Here is a 16,303-nt window from a genome sequence, read left to right on the forward strand (position 1 = left end):
TTCAATTGCCCCAGGTGGTTTTGCTCTGAACCACATTTCCCAGGAGCCCTCATGCCATTCCCAATTAACCCTCTGGCGATGCTAGCTAATTCTTTAGTGTTCAGGACTCTTCGGGGAGCGCCCAGTGTGTGCCTCCAAGGGTTAAAGCAAAGCAAATCATGCACAGACAGCATGCAATGTGTGACTTGCAGATGGGGCTCTTGGCTCTCGGCCAGGGTTCACCAGGAATCTTTTATTGATCCTTTGGCATAATTTGGAATGCTGTTAGCACTATCAGATTATTTAAAAAATCCATAATATTTGCTCCTGACCATTTAGAGGAAGTTTCACTCATGAGAAATGGAAGCCACAATGCGATCCTATGATTGGCTGTGATTATTTGCTCAAGCGTACGTCTCGGGGTTTCTGTGGTGGCTGTTGATCTCGGCTGGCTTTCCTAGTGCTTTCCAAACGCTAACGTTTCTATTCGCTCTTACTTCTGAGCTTGGTGGTTGCTAAGTTGTGGTCTTTGACTTGAGGTGTTGCTAGGACGCCATTTTTGACCAAGCTGTTTTGTTCTGCCCTGACCATCCATCTCAGAGTTTGTGCTGAGCGCCCTTTTGGGAACTCTCTGACCCTAAAAGGGAGTGGTGTCCCATCTGCTCGGTGTCACTGTGGCTTTGGAGAGAATTCAGAAAGAGTGGCCTGAAGGCCATCATGAGGGTGGTTCATTTTGTTTGGATAGTGATCCTATGTGGGAGAATGACAGCTTCCTTACACTTATAAACACCTAGAAGTAGTGGCCTGAAACCTGCAGCTGTCTGTATGGGAACAGCGTTTGAAGCACTATTGTTAGCTCACACCTTTTGGAAACAGAGGCCGAGGCCAGCTGTGTCTTTGACTTGATCAAGAGCTCACAGCCAATTAATGGCCACATAGATTCTCTTTTATTAATCCTCAGGCCATCAACTTTTATGCATGCTTATTTTAATGTCATGGGATTCCAAACCTCGTGGGCTGGGTGTCAGCTCTGTAGCAGAGCGCTTGCCTTGCCTGTGTAAGGCCTTTGGTCTCCATTCCTAAATAACAGTTCTTAAACTATAATTATACGAGGAAAAAAGAAAGGCATTGTCTGTGTTTGTCGCTAGCAATGCTGTATATATAATGGAAATCTAATGTGACCTTCACAGCCTATTTAAAACTTTCCAGTAGACACATTCCAAAAGTAAGTGGTTTTAATGTCATATTTGACTCAGAAATAAGAAATACCATCATTTCTTACTAAAATTACCATAAAGGTTATTAATGTATTCTGCATCTTAGCTAATTCTAAGTAGCCAGAATCTGGCATATCTTGTATATGGTCTCACAGCCACCACATTTGGAGTGCGTGTTCCATGGTCACAAGTGGCCAGGTAGCCTGTGTGTTTGCCATGTTTGTTTCTCTTGTCTTTTCCCATTGTCTGTGCCTTTTCACTTGGTTGCAGTTGTAAGATTGATGCTTGTTTGTGATAGCTTCTCACTATTGTAGCCCACGCTGGCCTTGAATCTGTGGCCGTTGGCCTGTCTCAGCTGCTAAATGTTGGCTCTACAGAGGTGAGCTGCCCTGCCCCCTCCTGTGCTAAGTAATAAAAAAAATTTCTCTCATTTCCTAAACAGTCATAGTCTTCACTGTGACATCCACCTGATGGAAATTCATGTTGTTTCAAGTGTAATGGCAGTCACATCCTGGAACTTCTGTCTTGTTCCTTAGACACAGATGATCTGAGGACCTGCGGGTCCTGCCAAGCTCCTTTCTAGCATCGTTCCCATTACAAGCACTGGCCGCCCAGTAGCAGCTCCTCCTTGCTTGTGTTCTTTAGTGGCTGTTTTCCCATTATAACAGCAACACACATTGTGCGCATGGCAGCAAATGCAGCCTAGCACTGGCTGCCTGTGGTACTTCCCATGCAAGCATCTCTCCATGTGTGGTCTGTAGCCAGATCACAAGAGCTATGTCACAAGGGCAGAGCCATGGTCCTTTCTGGTCAGCCTGCTCAAATGCTTTGTGATGTGGTCTTGTATGTGTCATGTGCCCCGTCCCTTCTGTAGTTCAGAAAATGTGACAGGGTTGATTAACTGTGGTGAACCTCCAAGTCAGCTGTACGTATTGTGACTCTCATTTTAGTTTGGAAGAGACTAAATGTTAATACAGAGATTATATGTTTCCTTTTGGTCCCTAGATGCACACATGAAAAGGTAACAGGAGGGACTCGAGATGGAGCTCAGCGGAAGCCTGCTTGCCTAGCACGCATGCGTGTGAAGCCCTGGGCTCAGTGCATAGCGCAGCAGAAACTGCCTGATGGTGGCATAGGCCAGTGACCCCAGGCGGAGTAGGCCAGTGATGCCAACGCTCAAGCAGAGGTTCTAGGTCATTCTTGGCTACATAGGGAGTTAGAAGCTACCCTGGGCTATTTTGGGCTGCTACATGGAGATCCTGCCTTCAAGGGGGTAGGGTCAGAAATGTTCCTATGATGCAAGTGTGCTGACTCATTATGAAACATCAGTATTCTGTAATAGTTCTTCCGTGGGGACAACTAAAAATCTAATACGACGGAGAACTTGGAATGAATTTTTCTCATTTTCCCCCAATCATTCATAATGACTATCTTTCAATATAATCCTGTGATATGAAGGGTTCTAGTGACAGGCTTGTCACGACGCCTTATTATTCCTCCTCAGTAGTGTATAATGAATGCTAATATGGAGAAGTTAATTGCTGCTATTTTTAATTTAGGAAAGATCTTGAATATAAATTATATGGTAATCTTTGATTTTCCCCCCTCCCTTTCTGAAAACCGCAGGCTAAAGCGCAGGTGAAACAGAGTAGCTGGCATCGGGGTGACTTCGATTATGAACGCCAGGAGACACTGACTATCAGCTCGGCAAGAGTTAACGATTCTGGAGTCTTCATGTGTTATGCCAATAATACTTTTGGATCCGCAAATGTCACAACAACCTTGAAAGTAGTAGGTAAATATCTCTATGGGAATGTATAAATTACCGGCAATAGTGAGAGGAGAAACTGCTAGATAGTTTCCTTTTTATGCAAATGGGATTCTAAGAACCGATTCGTAGAATGTATTATCGCCGAATGAATGAATGAGTGAATGTTATCCCTGGAGCCTCTTGCCAGAAGAACACCAAACCATATCCTACCAGTTGGCCCCAAAAGACAATGGAGAACAGCCCCTGGAGTTCATTCTGTGCTCCCACCTTCCTCTCCCCCAGCAAGCAGAGCACACCCTGACTTTGCCCCCACACTGTAGCCTTTGCTGGGGGATATGAGCCTGGAAATGACCATAGATGTTCTTTGTCAGGCATCAAAGATGCATAGAGCCTGGAGGAGTTCTCTGTCTTCCATACTTTGTTTTTTGCCGGTTGTCGGCTTTAGTCATTGGGCTTCTCCAGCCTTTTTTGCTCTTCTCCCTCCCTGCTCACTGTAGCTTGAAATTTCATCGCTGAGGCCTTCAGGAAGGCGGGATTGGTCCTGGTGAGCATTGCTTAGAGCAGGTCCTCGCTCTGCCCCAGTCTCCACATCTGCTCTGTAGAGTAGGGTTAGCTTTGGTCTTCCCAAGGCTAGACATTCCACAAGTGTTTATTCCCCCAGGCAGCTGCTCTTAAAGAGAGGCAGCACATAGTGGGTTCCTTGTTATTTTTTGTTTTACCCAGACCAGTAATAATTGTCTCAAAATTATTTTATTCATAGGTGTCTTCTTTCTTTTTTTTTCATTCATTCTTTGGTTCCTATGTGTTTTTTTCATTGTCCATCTTTAATGTAATTGAATTGCAAAGTTATATATATTCATACCTTTTTAATGCAACCATTTTCTTGCTACTTGCCTTTTGATAGCCCACATGTAGCACGGTGAAACTTATCTTCGTAAGCAGTGATAAATCAAAGTACTGTTTGTTTTCTTCTCTCTTTTTTCCCCACCCCAGATTTCAGCAGTTTATGGAACAGAGCTCTGTGTGTTTTTTTTTTAACCCCCTTTAGTTATGTCATAAAAATTTGGTGTTTTCTGCCCAAATTTCTAATGGGAAGTCTCTCAACAGATGAACACAGAGAAGATTCTCCGCTTGTAATTATAGAGTCATCACACAGAAAGTGTGCTCCTCTGTCCCCAAATGTGATCGTGAGCCATTTATTAATTTGAATAGAGGGCTATGCTTTTAAAATATTAAACTCCATAAGCACTAATTTGCTAAGTTGATTAGGGAGCATGTTGATATATCCTCTTCAGCTCCAGAAAGCAATTAGGAAGGATGTTTTGAGCATATTGTAGTATGTAATCGGATTTTAAAAATCCATTCATCAGTTTCCAAGAATTGGAAGTGTGTGACTGGAAAGCCAGCCCCGTGGCTGTGAAATCCGAAGCTGGTTTTACCGTGGGTTAGGAGCCGGTCATGGTGGGATAGGAACAGGAAAGGACAGTGAGGGGGTTCCGATCCAACCTGGGATGGGCGTTAGAGTAAGACTGTGGGATCCTGCTGACTTTTATTTTTATTCTTTAATATTTAGAATTGTGTACAGTGAAGGCCCACGACTCATGTTGCAGGGCTGCATCTAGATCATAAAATGTTTATGATCGCAGAGCAAATGAGTACACCCACCATCTCCCACAGTACCCTTTGGCCGTTTTTTTGTGGCAAGAGCGGATGGAATCGGGCCTGGGTTTGGGTTAGGGGCTCTGCCACTGGCTGTCTAATGCCCTCCCGTTTTTCTCTGCAATCTCCAGCTCCCACAGCATTGGAGATGAGGAGAGGGAGATTTTTATGGGAGTGTCAGACATAGCGTTTGAGCCTGATTGGAAGTTAATGTGCCACCAATTCCTTAATAAAGGGGTACTTGAAAAACGACTGAATGTAGCAGTTTGTTTAGTCTCTGTTTATGTTATAGTACCTAAGGTAGAGTCTTAATAATTCTTACGTTATAGAAATGTAAAGCTTCGTTCCACCACAGAACATAATCCTACTGTGTTAAGTCAGCCTTTGTTAGTATAGCAAAACACCCAACACAAGCAGTTCAAAGGAGGGAAGATTCTATTGCTCATGATTCCTTCTGGAGACTTGAGGCAAGTCTGGAGCATCGTGGTGGGAGCAGGAGGCGGAAGAGAGGCAGAGAGATGCTCACAAAGGACCAGGCACAAGACAGACTCTTCAGAGACATACCCATAATGACCCCGTTTGCTTCAAACAGACCCCTTCCTGTTCCATTCAGCAGCAGAGTTACCAATGGATACCCACTGATGAATTTAGACCCCTCATGATCCAGTCACTTCCAACAAGCCTTTTTGCTAGCAACTAAGCCTTTAACTTATGGGCCGGTGGGAGGAATAGCCTTAATCATAACACCAATATTGAGCAAAGGAGATTATAGAAAACCTAGGACCACTTACATATTTGCTTTATGGTAACTATGATATGTTTTTCATTGTGCAGTATCTGGATGTATGACCTTGGCGTGCAACGTTTCTTCTTTTAATATAGCAAGATCTAGCAAACAATAAAAACCCCTGCTTTGTCTTAAAGAGTGGCAGGGTTTATGTTGTTCGTGATTCTGATGTTAGGACAGGACCAGCTCCAACTCCAGTTTTTTTTTTTTTATTTTGGAAGATTTTTTTTTTCATTCCACCCTGAAAATAATCCTTTTCGAATTGGTTCAGTAGCCAGAGGACACTGGAACAAACCAGTTTTTTACTCTGAACCTATAGGCAACCAGCGAGCATTAAAAACTGTAATGACTCTCAAAAAGCCAAAAAAGGGGGGAAAAAACCCAACTGCAGTGACAGTCTCTTGTATATATGCAGATAATGCAAAGTAAGTGAAAGTTTACAATTAATTTTAAGCATTTGAAAATGAAATAGAATAAAATTTAAACTTTAACTTGATGTAGCTGATTTTAAAGATTTGAGTATTTTGCTTGTTTTTGTATATGGGTTTTCATTATTCATTATACATACAGTTTTATTCATGTTCTTATTCTCTCTCACTTAACATGTATAGAGACTCTAAAAAAAGAGGCCATTCTTGGCTTCTCTTAGACCTGTGTTCGAAGCTAGACTTTGCTTTATGTTTTTGGATCCAAATCGAAATCATCAATTTCACCTCTAAATTAGAGATAACAAGCATTACCTGTAAATTAGAGTTATCTCTCCGTCGCTAACCTGGAGCTGGGAAAATGACTTAGTGGATAAGAGCACTCAGTCTGCAAACCTCAGGAAGTGGAATTCAAATCCTCAGCACCTACATAAAAACAACCAAACATGGCTTGCATGACTGTAGCCCCCTATCGGGGGACAGAGCTGGGCAAGTCCTGAGAGCTCCCCTGCCAGCCATTCTCGCTGAAATGGTGGGTCTCTGACAGAGTGGGAGACCTTGTCTGAAGGCATCAGGTTGGCCCGTGGTGAGGGAGGCGCCTGGCGTGCTGTTCTAGCCTGACAGGCATTTCTGCTATTTATGTGCATGTACCATACCCCCAGACACCAAACACAACATACATGCATGCAGAGAAAACCCATAACCTGCTTTTCATCTATAAATTAGAGGCTGCAGCTCTATGTTCCAGAATGACATAATGTCATAATTATTAAATAAAATGTGTGCTAAAGTGCCTGGGGCAGTTCTTGGCACATAGTGAGCATCCCCTAAATGGTGGCTATAAAAAAATAAAACTGGGCAATTAGTTTATTGCTCCTTTTCAGACTGGCTCTTGGATTGTTATGTGGCCATTTCGAAGGCTGTATTATTTACTTCACCAACATTCTGTCATTTCGAGAGTTATTGTAACCTGTACAAATAGCACTTCATGCATCTCTAACCCATTTTAAGAAGAGTCCTCAAATGGAAATTATAGGATTTAGACTTAAAAATAGATAATTTAAAAAAAGAAAATCTCGATCGCTCACGGGTTCTGAGAAGAAGCGTGCCAGTTTGTCGTGTGTGGTTCTCTGCGCTTCTTTGAACACACTTGAGATTCTTGGGTTTATTTTAAATTAGTTTTGCTATTTTTAATAAATGGAAAGTGCTCTCCATATTTTAATTACCGGTTTAGCTAAACATTCTTCCCCCCATAGCTGTAGTTTAATGTCCTCTTTCCTTAATTCAAATTTGCCCTTCACAATATTCTCCTTTAGTTGCTTCCAAAGCCACCCTCCACTATTCCCCCCTAAGAAGCAAGAGTCCGGTTTTCGTGTTAAAACGGTGTCTGACTGATGGCCGGATCCTTCTCTTCAGATACACAATGATGTTTTCTGTATCATTTTCATCACACATTAGAGCTCGGACTAGCCTTCACTCGGTGGTGGTACTTTCTTGCTACGTTTGTAATTATTCCAGGTCTAGATGGGGGTTATTTTAGTAAAACCCCCTGGCCTTGAACCTCCCAAGTGTGGGAGACAGTGGCTGGAGAGGACCTTTTAGGGAATTGCTAGTGATGCATGATACAAGGCGGGGACTTGGGTGTGTGCCTCTTCTCACCCAAGGGCGGAGTGAAGAGCAGGAGGAGGGCAGAGGCGGGCTTATCTTCTCCCTGGCTTCTGCTCATCAACACTGGGAGTCATCATCACTTTTGTAATCCTAAGGTGGCGTGTGTCCCTTGTCAGTTGTGAATACTGATGGCTGTCTTATTCTGTCACAATCAGATAAAGGATTCATCAACATCTTCCCCGTGAAGAATACTACGGTATTTGTAAACGACGGCGAAAATGTGGATTTGGTGGTTGAATATGAGGCCTACCCCAAACCTGAACATCAGCAATGGATATATATGAACAGGACCTCCCCTAACAAGTGGGAGGATTATCTCAAGTCTGATAATAAAAGTAACATCAGGTAAGAAAGGGACTCGAGTCCTTCTCTCTCGGCTGCCTTCCCAGGTTCTGGTGACCCGGCCTTCTCGGCTGCCTTCCCAGGTCCTGGTGACCCGGCCACTCGTGTCCTCGGCCTGAGGATTCCATTTTGGCGTGGGTTAGAATGTTCACTGCACGCAGGTGTATGCATGCCGACTCAGTTTCTCGTTTGGAAAGCGGGGGTTACGTTTCTCTTAGTTTCTAAGGGTCACCCAAAGCAATGACTGTCACATCTTCAGGACACAAGAATTCTCCTTAGGAAGAAAGGGAAGATAGAATAGTCACTACTTTATTAAAACTCTGAGGGTAACTATTGATAACTATGAATTATTAAGCTTTGGGCCAGGTGATCAGTTGCTTTTCTTTGCTATCAGATCTCTTATTAGATCTTTGAAACATTATAGTTCCAATAGTAGCAGTAACTATACCTTGTGTGCTTTCATTTGTTTCTGTCATTTTTGCCTGACCTGTCTCAGCATAAATCTTAGAAGGACACTTAATTTTTTTTTTAAGTGGAGTTTGTTATTGTGTAGCTGTGTCAACGACACAGCGAGTGGCATGATGCACCCCTAGAGCGTCCCACAGCACGCGTGAAGCTCAGAGGCCCTTAGGAGTCAGTTCTCGCCTTCTGCCTTTTTCATGTGTTCCCGGGATCAAACTCAGGTGCTCGTGTTGGATGCGTCTTCACCCACTCTTCTCACTGGCTCCGGAGCACTCTTAATCCCCCATTTTTGTGCATGAGGAGACCAAAGCCCAGAAGGGTGAACCGAGGTGACCATGGTCAAATGACTAGGAAGGGGCTGGGTGGGGTTTGTTATTTCACTCCGGAGCTGCTGCCTGTTGGGTGAACAGAAGTGAGAATGGATAGGCTAGCCTGGACTCTTGCTGGTTGGGCTGAAGAGGGTGGAGTTGGGGAGTACCAAGCAGGAGAGGAGTTGGGGAAGGAATGGCCCAGTTGGTGCCTGCCCAGTAGGAGAGGCCTGGCTGAGGTGAGGGGCACTTACATTGGGACCTTGCATGCCTTTGTTTAAAAAGGAATTGCCACAGGCCCAGTTCCCTAGAAGCCGAGCCTGAGACAGGAGTTCAGTGGCGTGGGATTTCTGCAGAGGGAAAGCTGAGGGAACAGGAAAGCTGCTGAGGAAGGACCTTAGGGAACTCTGCACTGAGCTGCTGTACCTGGCTGTTCAAAGGGACCCTTGGGTGAAGGGTACAGATGTGAGGTATGCTGAACTGCATCCCATAACAGTGGTCCAAGGGGGCATGGAAATAGGCCCGGAGAGAGGCACAGGGCAGAGAGGGGCACCTACACACGAGGTTGAGATTAGGAAGTTTGATCTAGTGGCAGTTTGTCTACTGAGTGGTGGAAAGATAGAGCAAGGGCACCACGCAGGGTAGCTGGCCATGGTCTTGCACAGCTGATCCGTCCATCTAGAGCTCACACCAGCTCATGGGTTATACAGTGTCCCATCTTCACAGCCATCTTGTAGGGCCCTGAGTAGAGCAGTAGACACTTGAATAACAAATATTGCCGGCAACCCTGGGAGTCAAAGGAACAGAGCGTTTGTTATTGACAGAAGCAAGGCAGGGTGACAATGGGGGGAGGAGGTTGTGATTACGTGGATCCCAAGGGCCTGAGGAATTGATGTGAAGATAGAGGGTGTGTGCAGACTATTGAGCTGGGACAAGAGTTCAAGGTACTCTACAGTGTGCAGAATAGGAAGTGGTCGGGAGGGTAGCCCAGGGCAGGTAGGCAAAGGCTTGGCTAGCCTATTACTGTGTCTTCACACACAGGTTTTTGTCCCAAAAGCAGTGATGTGCATGTCAGTGTGAATCCAATGACTCATTGATATTTTTCCCCCAATAGGCATCTCTTTCCAAGTAGAAACAGCACCAGAGACTTGTATTTTAGGACAGACTGTCCACAGGGGGCTGATTGATTGTCCTTCGTTTGCAGGTACGCCAGCGAACTTCATCTGACCAGATTAAAAGGCACAGAAGGAGGCACTTACACCTTCCTGGTGTCCAACTCTGATGTCAGCGCTTCCGTGACATTTAACGTTTATGTGAACAGTAAGTAAATTGCAGGACTCCTTATCTTTTTATTTGGTGCTATTGCACGCAGCAGCTCGTGTGTATAACAGCTGCCAAGCTGCGTTTCTTGTGTGCTATGTAAATAATGTTTCATGATAATTTTGACCTTAACAAAGACCTCGTGGTTTGGTGGTTGGAAGAGAAGCCGATTCCCTGTCCTACATTTCACTGGCCACACGACCTTGCAGAAGCGGTGTGAGTTTCTGAAGGCCGCCTCTGAAGTAAACAGAGGAGCCTGGGGAGGCTGACATTAGGGGTGAAGAGAAAGTGTATTATTATTGATTGTTTAGCTGGAGAGCCAGATGTTGAATGGGAGCTGGGATTTGCCGCTGGGTGGGGGAGAGGTACTGTTAAGCCCTGATATGAATTTTTTCTTCCCAGAGCGTTCTCTCTTCAGGCTGTGATATACCATTTATGTTTAGATTGTTCGCCCACTAAGATCAATGCGATATTGACCCAGCTCGATGGGTCATCCTGAGTATTTTAGGAGTACCAAGGGAGCAGACCGCAAGTGGTTTGGTGGGGGGGCAACTGCCTGTCATCATGGGAACTCAACACCAAAGTCCTGCACTACTGTGCTTCTTAGAGAATATCTAAGCGGAGGTGGAGGCCAAGTCGAAAGGAGTCAACCCTTGCTGTAGCTTCTGCTCAGTGAAGGGTTTCTTCTCAAGGAAGAATTATACCTACCTGAGTGTTCCAGAAGGTGGCCCAGTAAACATGTGACTGTTGTTAAGAATTATCATCCAGCTGGAGAAGAGCAGCTTGAGGGAAGGGGATTTGGGGTTCATGCTTGTGGGGACAGGGAGGGCATGGCTCTGGGGTTAGGTCTGTGGCAGTAGGAGCTTGCAGCTTAACTTGTTCACCTTATGACTAACCAGGAAGTAGAGAACTGAAGCCGGAAGCTAGTACACAACCCTCAGTGGTTGTAGATGGTGGTGGGAGGGTAGGGTAGACTGAGGGGGGCACAGCAAGGGTGAAGCACGATTAATAAAAATTCAGAGGGAGAAGTTGGGGGGTTCAACCTGAGGGTCAGAAAAGCAAAATAGCCAGCCACTGGCTCTTACCTCTACCTCAGTCTGAAATGGTGATCCCGCCTCCAAGAGTCTCAGAATGAGATGGACCAAGAGCAGTCTCCTCCTGTTTTATAATCCTCTCTAGGGCTGGGATTAGAGGCGTGCACCATTGCTGTCTGGTTGCTATGGCATGCTGGTGTGGCAATTTAATTGGGATTAAAGGTGTGTGTTATTGATGCCTGGTCTATAAGGCTGCCCAGGGTAGCTGTTTTACTTTTCTGATCCTCAGGCAAGTTTGTTTGTTTGTTTGTTTATTTATTTATTAAAATACAAGTGAAATGCCACCACACGAGGGGAGCTTCTTCCCGCCCTGGAACAGCTTACTGCTGTGGTTTCACATGTATTTATTCATTCCGTTTGGCCCCGCCTTTCTTGATAGCAGGTTGGGTGGGGTCAGATCCATTTGTTATTGAAGAAGGGAGGCAGCTAGCAAAGCTCTGCTCTGGACTGCTTTTTCTTGCCATCTAGAGAGTTACGTGATATGTTACTGACCTTTCCAGAATCCCTGTTGACTGCTCTGCCTCCTTGAAGGGGAACGGTGTGTGGGGTGGGGTGAACGATCCCAAACCCTGGACCCCAGAGCTCCTCCTTTCCAAAGGAAATGTTAATTAATATTTCTGTTCCTCAGAACAGTTTTGATTATTTGGTATCTCATTGGCCCTCAATTCAAATATTTCTAGATTAATTCAGATGTTAATCAAGGGAGCTTAATATATTACACATGGGCAAAATTACCTACTTCTGGAAACCTTAATATTCAACTAATTTAAGAGACGACAGTAGGTAAATGAGTATCTTTGCAAGCATAATGTAGAAATTGTTCATGCAGACCTTGATTCTGGGTGTACTGGGCGCCTCTCACCTACCTGCTCCAAGCCCTGCAATCCATTGCTGATCAATACTCCAGAAAATACAGTAAGAGCCAGTTAATAGAGAAGCAAAATAAAGAAACAGGTGGACATCGGATAAGGCTTCGCCAGGCTTCACGGGTATGAGAAACATTCTTCCAGGTCGCTCCTTCCAAATGCCACTTGTGTATTCCTGTGCTTTCCCTCTGTGGATCAGAGGCAGCAGATCATAGGGGAGCTTGTTCCATGGAACCCATCGAGAAGCTCACCCCGTTATCTTTTTGCCTGGGCCTCTCGACCAGAGGGGCATTTAGATAGGTGACTCTTTCCCCTCCTTTCCCAGGGTTATCATCTGCCACTTGGGCATGACTGTAAGAATCCAGTAGGATTCTTTCTCTCTCTGGTGGCAGAATTGCTGTCGTTTGATTTATGACGCTGCCGGGCCCCACCAGGCAGGGTCATTTCCAGTCAGGTCTGCTGGGGAACACCACTGACTTCCAACATGATCCACCACCCCCCTGTCAGGAGAATTCTTGTCTAGGGCTGGGCTCTCCAGCAAGCACCTCGCCCTGCCCCATTTCATCACTCTGGGTGTGTGGAGGTCGGTGCACCGGGCTCTGCTCTCCCAGGTTAAACTCTTCAGGAAGCCTTTTCATTCAGTCACTTTCTTGCAAATGCTAGGTTGACAGAAGCCATTCATTTCACTCAGAAGGCACATTGGATTTACAAATGGCTTTGACGGTGAACACAGTAGTTCAAACTGTCCACCTCTTATGAGGCCTGTCACAATTGCTGTTATACTTGACAGTATTATGGGTTAGGTTTCTTTCTTTTTTAGTTTTTTCAGTGGACTTAAAATCAAAAGCTAAAATCAGGGGCTAGGGATGTTGTTCAATTGGTAAAACACTTCTCTATTGTGCTCCAGCCCCTAGTATTGCATAAAACCAAGCCTAAGCACAAGGCGGGAGGGTCAAAAGTTCAAGGTCATCCTGAGCTCTGCAGCGAGTTGGCACCAGCCTGAGCTGTATTTGAAACCAACAAACAACCAAACAAAGCTGTTTTAAAATCGGGACCCTGGGAATCAGTGGTGTCCATTTTGACATCCTAGAGTAACGCTGACAGTTATGGCTAATGCTATGCATGGTTTCTTCTGTAAATAAGCTTAGCCTCCAGGGGGAAAGGAATTATGTTCTGCAAAAATTAGAATTAATAAAAGTCAAGATAATAAATGCACCGGGTTAGTACAGGAATTCAGACTACTTAGTGACACTGATGCATAATTGCTTATAAGATTCGGTGCTAAGAAATGCTAATGCAAGTCCTTGATTTGTCGTGGTCGAAATTCTGGAGAAATCCATTTATTCTGAAATTTTCTCGTGTTGATTTCAGTATAGTTAGTGTGGGGGGCGGATATATATATATATGACTTGGAGTTATCATAAACACAAAATAAAGTCACACTTTTTCCCCCCATTGAATTTCATTATTGTAAGTCCTCTTGGGAGTGCTTACCCAAGGTGTATGTAAAAGTCAAATTCTTGGTTCTGAAAAGTTTGATGCCCTTTGGGGAAAATGGTGATGTGTTTCCCTTGCAAATGAAACTTTGGGGGAAGCATATCATTGTAAAAAGCCCAAAGTTTACTCCAAAGTGCTTTCTCCATTAGATACTACTCTTTCCCAGAATCCTCTCGATATTGGGAAAAATTCTGTGTGGGTAGGCCTCATTTCTCTTGTCCTTTCGTACTGGGAGAAATAGTTAATAGATAGAAACCGCCCTGGATTACTGCATGGCTTGCTTATCCGGAGCCTCTGGCGGCGGTTACCACACAGGTCAGAGGTGTCTGCCAGGAGAAGGAAATGAAAGACCAGATGCAGACATTCAATTGAACTCATTCACTTGACTTTTGGGATTTGTTTCTCTCATTCCAAGTCTGTACTTTTTGAATAAAGGACAGACTTTCTAGTGGGTTTCAAAGGGCGATCAGCAAAACAAAATCTTTTTTTATAAATTTATTTTGACTTTTAATCTCAAATATCCCTGTGAGTCTTGGAGTTACTTATATTGTTGTTGGAGAAAACGATGCTTCCTATAATGTTCGTTATTGTTCAGACCTCTGAACATCGTCTGATAGCCAAAAATGTGGTCTAACGGGGTCATGGATAGCTCTTCAGTCTTAAGAAGTTTCCTTCAGTGGCAAGTATCACCCATGGAGGAGAGGGCTACTAAGGTCCACAGGCAAGGGGCCAGCAAGGGCTCACCTCCCTCAGGGCAGTCTACAGAGCCGACTGGTGGTAAGCTACACTGGAGTCCACAGGGCTGGACCACACCACACTGACTCTGGACCACACCACACTGACTCTGCGCCACCACTACTTCACTCCATTCCTGTAAGGGCCCTAACAGGGCGCCAGAGGCAATTTAAGGGAATGCTCAATAATGGATTATTTCTAAATCACTGCATCAAATAATTAACATCCTTCTTGGTGCTCACGTGATTATTTATTGATACTGAAGTATGCCCAAATCAGCCAAAGTAATAAATCACCAGAAATGAAGCTCCGTGATGAGAAAGTTACCCTTTGACCGTACTTGCAAAGCCCAGACTGCTTTCGATGTGTTTTGGGTTATCAATAGATCCGGTTACAGATGGCTAGAGCCGTGCTCGGTAGAAGCAAGCCCATTTGCCAACAGCGAAGGTGGACCTGTCAAGCCAGCCATGGAGATGGCTTCAGACCGCCTGCCAGCCATCTGGGTTGTCCACCTGGCTGGAATCTCAGGGTCTTTGTACCAGTGTGTGAAGACAAGAATGGCTGCCTGCCTTCAAGGGACTGTGCAATTTGGGGGCTTGGCGTGAGTCTGCCCTTGAAGAAGGCCCCTCATGGAACAATGAGAGCAAAGCTAAAACTCTTTGCAGAACTGGAGATTGCCTCCCACCCCTTAGCTACATAGTCTATCCCTGCCTTCCTTCCTCTTTCCTCCTCTTCATTGATAGATTTTGGATACTGGAATCGAAGCCTAAGACTTCTGGAGGCCCTCTTGTCTCTGAGTTGCATTTCCAGCATCCCTGCTTTCTATTAAAAAGGGTGTAAGATTTTCCAGACAAGTGGCTGTTTGAACCAACATGCTTTTCTCTGTGGGGTTTTGTTTTAAAAGGCTTTTGCCTTTTAGTGCTGCTATGAGTGTTGCTCCTGCAGTCAGTAGCTGGGATTCTGAAACAGAATAATAACAGTAACTAGAGCGGTCTTTCATGGAAGTCCAGACCCTTTACTTGCTTTGCGAAGCTGTGGCCTTCCAAGGTGACTGCAATGTAGTAGTCACTTGTAACTTTGCTGTCTTGTTCCAGGAGGAACTTTCAAGGGCAGAATCCAGGCTTCCAAACTGAGTCTTCCCTGAGGGCAGGGACTTCCTGTTTTCTCACTGGTAAAGGACCCTGAGATTCCAGCCAGGTGGGCCACCCAGATGGCTGGCAGGCGGTCTGAAGTGGTCTACATGGCTGGCTTGACAGGTCCACCTTCGCTGTTGGCAGACGGGCTTGCCATGTGATTTATATGCAGGCTGTTCCACAATGTAGTTGAATGTATCTGCTTATATGTTTTTAAATTCAAGTTTTTCTTACCTCAAAAGTTAGGTTTGGTAAACCCAGAAAATGTATCAGGAAGTAAAATGAAAAGCAAATTTTATGCTACCATTTAAGAGGTTTTTTTTTTGTTTTGTTTTCAAAAACAGTTTTCACTGTTTCTCATTGTTAATATTTCTTATTATCTTCTTCTAGCTCATGCATGTATGTGTGTGTCTGTCTCTCTGCCTCTGTCTGTCTGTCCATCTGTATGTGGCTATCAGCCGGATGCCCTTGCAGAGCATACAGATTTGGTTCCCAGCACTCACATGGTGGCTCACAACAGTCCTTGACTCAAGTTCCAGGGGATCAATTGCCCTCTTATGACCCTGTCTTCTGACCCTGTCTTCTGACCCTGTCCAGACACATACTTCGTGGTACACATACATACATGTAGGCAAAATACTTATATACATGAAATAAATAAATCTTAACACAAATGAGGTTATGCTAGCTCATATCCTGGCTTTTCAATGCTGAGCACAGATGTCCTGAGAATGTCTTTCCCAGCCCTGCGACAGTCTTGCACAGATTCCCTGTGGTATCTCCTTCTACGGGTCTTTCATAACTCCTTTGAGCCCACGTCTGATACAGTTTTGAGACATTATACAGTATGACGGCTCTAAAATGATGAGACTGAGTTTTAAAAGGAATCAGTCAGGAGTTTATAATCATCTTGTTTAATCTTGAATGAATGACCTTGCCCGAGTGCGTGGAAGTTGTGAAATCGCCATCTGTCATTGTGTTTCATGTTCTTCTGTCTTCCACAGACTGTCAGTCCCCAGGACCATGCGAAATTAAGGAAT

At 44.7% G+C, this 16,303-nt stretch overlaps 1 protein-coding gene across 2 annotated transcripts in view; it reads left to right on the forward strand.

Annotated features, from left to right (window-relative positions):
* Positions 1-16,303, forward strand: part of Kit (KIT proto-oncogene receptor tyrosine kinase) — a 76,994-nt gene that overhangs the window by 37,484 nt on the left and 23,207 nt on the right. For both annotated transcript variants that reach the window (XM_005359360.3, XM_005359361.2), the window contains exons 5-7: positions 2,823-2,991; positions 7,662-7,851; positions 9,823-9,938. In XM_005359360.3, coding sequence (XP_005359417.1) covers positions 2,823-2,991; positions 7,662-7,851; positions 9,823-9,938 — 475 coding nt within the window. The remainder of the gene's footprint in view (positions 1-2,822; positions 2,992-7,661; positions 7,852-9,822; positions 9,939-16,303) is intronic.

The sequence above is a fragment of the Microtus ochrogaster genome, linkage group LG1 (assembly GCF_000317375.1).
Source record: "Microtus ochrogaster isolate Prairie Vole_2 linkage group LG1, MicOch1.0, whole genome shotgun sequence".
NCBI lineage: Eukaryota > Metazoa > Chordata > Mammalia > Rodentia > Cricetidae > Microtus > Microtus ochrogaster.